Source organism: Populus euphratica, unplaced genomic scaffold (genome assembly GCF_000495115.2).
Source record: "Populus euphratica unplaced genomic scaffold, PopEup_1.0 scaffold4.1, whole genome shotgun sequence".
Lineage (NCBI taxonomy): Eukaryota > Viridiplantae > Streptophyta > Magnoliopsida > Malpighiales > Salicaceae > Populus > Populus euphratica.
In genome coordinates, this window is record NW_011499859.1 from 700,657 (window position 1) to 707,248 (window position 6,592).

Consider the following 6,592-nt stretch of genomic DNA (forward strand, 5'->3'; position numbering starts at 1 on the left):
CCAACTCTCCAAGAAGTTTTAAGAAGGTAGAGAAGTACAGCCCTCACGATTTAATGAAGTGAGGCACTTTGGGGATCGAGTGGTCAACAAGTTAGGGAAATATTGTTTCTACAACCATTTTCAAGAACTCTAAATCAAGAAACCAAGACGAAGAAGAGGAATGTGTGCTTGGAATATTGACATTCTTGAATAGGAGCAAATAATTTCCTTCAAATTTTCCTGGCTTAGCTAGCCAATCATTATTCTTTCTTCTATCCGTCCTTGTATTCTTCTCTTTGGGGTCTAATCAACTATTTTAAGTGAGGAGTACTGATGCCTTCTAGTGAAATGGCTGTAATGGGAAAAGCCATAGTGATTTTAAGGCTAACAGGTAGGGTTTTACATGATGCTGTGAGCTTCATTGTCTTCTCTTTCCTAGACATCCTTGATCTCATTCTATGTTTTACATTCAAAGCTGTGGACTTCATCATTGAAGCTGAATGGAAACCTTGTTATTGTACCTCAGCTAAAGAAGCCATCACTAGTAGCGGCAAGATCTTGGTCTCTGAACAAGGTGAATCCAAGATTGTTTGCCTTACTTCTACCACGTTAGGGTTAGAAGAGATCTCAGACACTCTTTACACTCGTCCTTCATTAGTGTCTGAGATTTCAAAATCAACCGTAAATGAGCTCAAGAGATTCAAGGTGGAGGATAAGTCCAGTACTGTCACTGTACAATCATCCGAGAAGAATATCAAGAAAGGAACTACGAGATCCACATTCACTGTTAACTCTACCATTGTTGGAATGCTTCGAGGGAAGATTGGAGGCCAGCAATTATATCCCACTTCAAGATGGTCTGATTGTGATTGCAAGTCTTGCACCTCGTGGACCACTTCTAGCAAAGAAACCCTCTTCGTTAGAGCTGAAGGACCTAAAGGTAATTAACTAAAAAACACAAGTGTCCTAGCAGCATATGCATGTACACTAATTACTCATTTATTCATTATAATTCTAACATGTCATGATTAGATTTTGGTTTGTAATGTTCGATCAGATAAGGCAAAAGAAGATGTCCTCTTCGTTCATGGATTCATTTCATCTTCAGCATTTTGGACGGAAACATTATTTCCGAACTTCTCAAATGCAGCTAAATCAACCTACCGACTGTTTGCCATTGATCTACTAGGGTTTGGGAGGAGCCCTAAGCCAGCTGACTCCCTTTACACATTAAGAGAGCATCTGGAGATGATTGAACAATCCGTTCTTCAACCATACAAAGTCAAGTCCTTCCACATTGTTGCTCATTCTTTAGGCTGTATTTTGGCCCTGGCACTTGCCGTAAAACACCCTGGCTCGGTCAAGTCCCTAACCCTCCTTGCACCGGTAAGTTGGTTTTTATTTCTGATGTTGTTTTGTAACTGTTTCCATTATCCATGAAATGATTCACAAAATCGTTCAAAATTCCCAATGCATTAATTAGTGTATAACTGGTTTATTTGACCGTGGCAGCCATATTACAAAGTACCAAAAGGTGTACCGGCAGCACAACATGTGATGAAACAAGTGGCTCCAAGGCGTGTGTGGCCACTAATTACGTTTGGTGCATCAGTTGCGTGCTGGTATGAGCACATCACCAGAGCAGCTTGCCTTGTCATATGCAAAAATCACCGGCTGTGGGAGTTTCTTACAAAACTAGTCACACGAAACAGGTGAATTCTCATCAAACCCCACCACCTTAAAAACTGTCCTAACAATTCAAGTGCTGGCACTAGTAAAACTCAACAATCGAAACTTCTCGTTTGGTTCAAAATCAAATTTTCTTCATGTTTTTTGTGCTCAATTTCATAACTACCCTCCAAACCTAATATCATATGGTGTGGTCTTAATTAATTTCCTTTATTTTTCTGCCATAAACATAATATTTAATTAAGAGAAGGATTTCGCTGTATTCCTTTAATCTAGTTTCTCTGAGAAAAAGGTAGGGATCTTCGTACTTAAGCTACATAACTCATCTCAATTAGTAATTTTGGACCTACTTCTAATTAATTAACACTTTTAGAATAACAAGAAATGAAGGAGACCTGGCATTGCTCAAGCTAGTCAATTCCCTTACACCGACGATGACCCCTAAACCCCATTCAAATTAAATACCTGTCCTTTCCCTCATTAATAGCGGGACAGATGCCTGAAATCTCTCCGATCAATTTACCGGGTCCATTTTGGGATAATTGGCTAGAAATATTTGTTCCATAGATTTTGAGCATTCCAATAATTAGAGAAATAACATTTGTGGTAAATACTAACAAGATATTTATGATTTTAAAGAGTAAATAGTATGATTCTATTAGTTATTTTTAAATTTATTTTAAAAAATTAATAGATATGAGCAGGTAAAAATATTTTTGTCATTTTTAATAGGTTATGTATTTTATTTTGTCTCCTCTTTATGTTTGTTTGTTTCTTTAAAGTAAAAATTATAAAATAATTAATAAAATATCACTAATTAACCCACATAAATTTTTTTGGTATTAAGATATTATTAATTAGCTAATAGTATAAAGAGAAATTTTATATTAGTTTTAAAATAAATATCATTAGTTATTCGATGATAAAAAAAATTACTTCCAATTTCATAAGAAATAATAAACATATTTAGATCGAACATGAAATTTCAATTTCTTTTCTTCTCTTTTCTTATATCTATTATATCTTTTTATCTAAGTAACCGTTACAGTAACTTGTAGAATAACATATGGCCTCAATCCAATTTCCCGAGCCCCCATCATAACGGGGGCCATGGTGGACCGCAGCATAAATGGCAATTGTCAGATCGTAGTTGAAACTGTTGCTTTCTCTTGGTTATTGTTGAGATTAATGACAGACCACCGTACAAGTGTCCCACCAAGATTTAGGGGCTTAGCCCATAATTTTGTGGCCCTTAACTGGCTAGCTAGATCATCTTCGGCCGCTTTATTGGTAGGCTTTGTAAAGATGGCTCACCTGTGGTGCTGCTGGATGATTGGGTAGACCTCCTCCACTTGTTCAAACGGTGAAATTGCAAATTTTGGATTGACAAATGATGATTCCTCGTTTTAAGACTTGCAGATAGGAGATTTTAAAATCACATAGGTTAAAAGTGTGGTAATTTGTTCACACTAATGCAGTATGGTCGGGATATTTGTAACTCCCTAAATCTTTAAATTAGGTTTCTAAATTTATTAATTTTGATGGCCACTTGGGGAATTTGTGAATCTTATTTTAATATCATGTTGGTTTTGAGCAAGCAAGCCAAGAGAGAGTTAGCAAAACTCCTTCAGAAGGACAGAAATAGTAGTAATTAACCATTAAATGTAATACACAAGCGGTAGGTGAATCGTTCATTTTGGAAGTTACTCTGGAAGGTGAAAACATGTGCAAGTGATGGGGACAGGTGTTTGGTGCAGAAATAATCCTGTTTTCCTCGTATATTTTTCTTCATATGCTCTGCTTTAATTTACTCCATGCAAAATGATCTCCGATACCCTATTGACATAAATGCAAAACTGTGACAAAAAATAAAAATAAATGTACAGGATGAAGACGTTCTTGATTGAGGGGTTCTTTTGCCACACCCACAACGCTGCATGGCATACCCTACACAACATTATATGTGGCACCGGCAGCAAGCTTGATGGGTACCTGGATTCAGTCCGTGACCACCTCAAATGTGATGTCATTATCTTCCATGGCAAAAATGATGAGCTTATCCCAGTTGAATGTAGCTACAATGTTCAGCAAAAAGTCCCTCGGGCTCAAGTTAAGGTGATCGACAATGAAGATCATATCACAATTGTTGTTAATAGACAGAAGGTCTTTGCTAGGGAACTTGAAGAAATCTGGAGGGGAGGAGACCGACTTGTTAATTAAGACCCTCGTCTTGCTCAAGCTCGATCAAATTAAGTCGCCGCATAAATATTTCCTGTCAAAGTATTTGGGTATAGTTAATTAAATTGTCTAAGATTGGCAAGTTTTACATTTACTGCTACTTCAAGCTCTTTGAAGTCTCTCAACTGGCTTGATGATCGTTACAGCGAATTTGATAAGATAAAGGCAAGTGAATTAAATATCTCTTGGCAACAAATCTTCTTGTTAATTGCATGTTGCTTGGCAAAGTTCACATTCTTACAAGATTTAATTGATTTCTTTTTTCTTGGTTGTTCCTTTCATAAATAGTGTTCCATAAATTGTATGGTCACTCCATAAATTATTCTGTCAGTTTAGCAGAACTAGTCAGTATAAAAAACAAAAATAATTAAATAGTATCTTAATTGATGTTAATCGTACTCAATTGAGCAGTGTATTTTTTTTTTTTCAATGTACTTTTTTTTCATCTCATATAATTGTCTTTCTTGTTTTTTTTTTTTCAATGTACTTTCTTTTCATCTCATATAATTGTCTTTCTTGTTTTATTTATCAAGAAAACAAATTGAAAACGAGCATGGGATTAATAAAACAATTAAATTATACACAAATCTAAAATTATGTGGGCTAAATACATAGTTTCTAACGCTACAAGGATTAATTATATTTAACTTTACTAAACTACAAGGACTAATTACTCTCTTGTTTTTTTAAGAAAATTGGAAAACCATTTTCAGAAGAATTAATTGATTGGTAGAAATAGATCCATGACATTCTTAAATGAGATATCAAACACATTCACCCACTCACTGCTAACTAATATTTAAATAATTAACACATGCACTTATCCATCAACTAATCACTATACAAGAAGATATTTCTTACCAATCCCCCGCAAATCATCATTAGTAACTTGTTCTGATGTATGACATTTACGTATCTTTCTACAACTTGGTCTTGACCTTGCCATACAATGCTATGAAATTGGAAACACTAAGCAGCGGACAAGTTAGAAACATTGTAGAACTTTAGGATTGTTGTTCTTTTGGGAAGTCATAGCGCCCTCACTTCCGATGCTCTGTCCATCAACACAGCTTATCATGCATCTTGCCGTAAGTGTCAATGAAAGTTTACGCACCGCAATGCAGGTGAATTAGCCTTCGTTTTTTATTGAGATTGTACCTGCAGTGTAACTTGTGTTTCCTATTAAAAAGCATAATTTTGAAGTTTTTTACCTGAAAATGCACGGTGCACCATAGATGCAATTTCATTTCCAAACGGAACTTGTTAGATTTTTTTAAAAAAAATTGCAAGATTGAATACATCTTGAACTGCATAATAAATATTTTTTCCTTGTTTATCTATAATATTTACTTCTATACTCGAACAACTAAAAATCTTAATTAATGGAGCTTCAGTATTTATATGAATAATGAAGATCTTTTTTTTTGTTTTTCAATTTAACCTCCCTTTTTTTTTCTATTCATATGAATAATGAAGATCTAAAAATGAAGATCTTTTCTTCTGTTTTTCAATTTAACCTCCCTTTTTTTTTTCGTTTCTCCCTCTTTTCATTTTAATTTTAATTTTAATTTTTTTTTTTAATTTCATTTTTAAAAGTTTTTTAAACAGTTATTATGATTATCTTTAGACTAATCAAGTCAATTAAATCACGTTCAAACAAATCCTACACAATTTAATTTTAAACTTGAGTTAAAGAGAAAGTCAGATTAAAAGGTTTTTTTTTTTTTTACTTGTTATTCATGTTGCTTTTGAATTGGCCAAATTGACTAAGTTTCATTAGAGCAACTTCTACACAATTTAATTTTAGACCGAGGTTAGACAACAAGTTTGATTATGATTTTTTTGTGTTAATATCATTATTTTTCTCAATCTAATCCTCAAAGTTTTTTTTAATAGTCAGTAAAAATATTTTTAAACCAACTAATCAATCAGGTCATATTTGAATAACTTTCAGTTATTTAATTTTAAAACTAGATTAGATAAGGAGTTAAATTAGAAGGTTTCAAAAATTACTTATTATACAGAGTTTAATAAAAATATCAGATTAATTATCTACAACTTGGATATTAAAATTTTTTTTGAGCTAACTTGCAGTGCAGTGCAGCACAAGTCTTTATACTATTATTTTTCTACACATTAGAAAAAAAAAAAACTTAAGGTGGAAACACTACCACCTCAAGTTTTTTACTTTATTCATTTACATCTTTTTTTTTTAATTAGGTGCTTCAAATCTTTTTTATCACCTCAAATCTTTTTTTTCATTTACATCCATTTTCTTATTGGATTTTTTAAAAAATATTTCATATGCATCCTTTTTTTTTTATCAGATCCTTTTTTCTATGAACAATAAAAACATGATAAGAGGCCTACTTTCATGTACAATGGACCGACAACAAGGCCTAATTAGTTGGAGTACAAGAGGAGGGCTTCAACTTCTGGTAACGAATCTGGCCTCAACTTAACCTTGGTTAAAGCCTTAATTTATCAGGAAGTGAATGGGCCTTGACTCGGCACCTTCTAAAACGATAGAAAAATAGAATTCCATCCGTATCGATTAAGATATGGATTTATGGACATTTAGATAATGATGCAGTGATGGTTCGAATCACCATTTCGATAGGTATGAGCTTTACTTTTACAGCTTTCGTTGTTTGTCCTTACTGCCAAATCTCCTAAAGTGCCGAGG

The 6,592-nt window shown here is 33.7% G+C and overlaps 1 protein-coding gene across 2 annotated transcripts; it reads left to right on the top strand.

The window, feature by feature from the left end:
* The first annotated feature begins 10 nt into the window (after nucleotides 1-10).
* On the top strand, nucleotides 11-4,174 carry LOC105124198 (uncharacterized). 2 transcript variants are annotated; one of them, XM_011024106.1, is made up of 5 exons: nucleotides 11-553; nucleotides 638-919; nucleotides 1,037-1,365; nucleotides 1,492-1,691; nucleotides 3,555-4,174. In XM_011024106.1, exons 1-5 carry the CDS (start codon nucleotides 313-315, stop codon nucleotides 3,886-3,888), a joined length of 1,386 nt encoding a protein of 461 aa, XP_011022408.1. In that variant the 5' UTR covers nucleotides 11-312; the 3' UTR covers nucleotides 3,889-4,174. The 2 variants fall into 2 exon arrangements, with proteins under 2 accessions (XP_011022408.1, XP_011022407.1); XM_011024105.1 differs by having other exon boundaries at nucleotides 11-919.
* The last annotated feature ends 2,418 nt before the right edge of the window (nucleotides 4,175-6,592 follow it).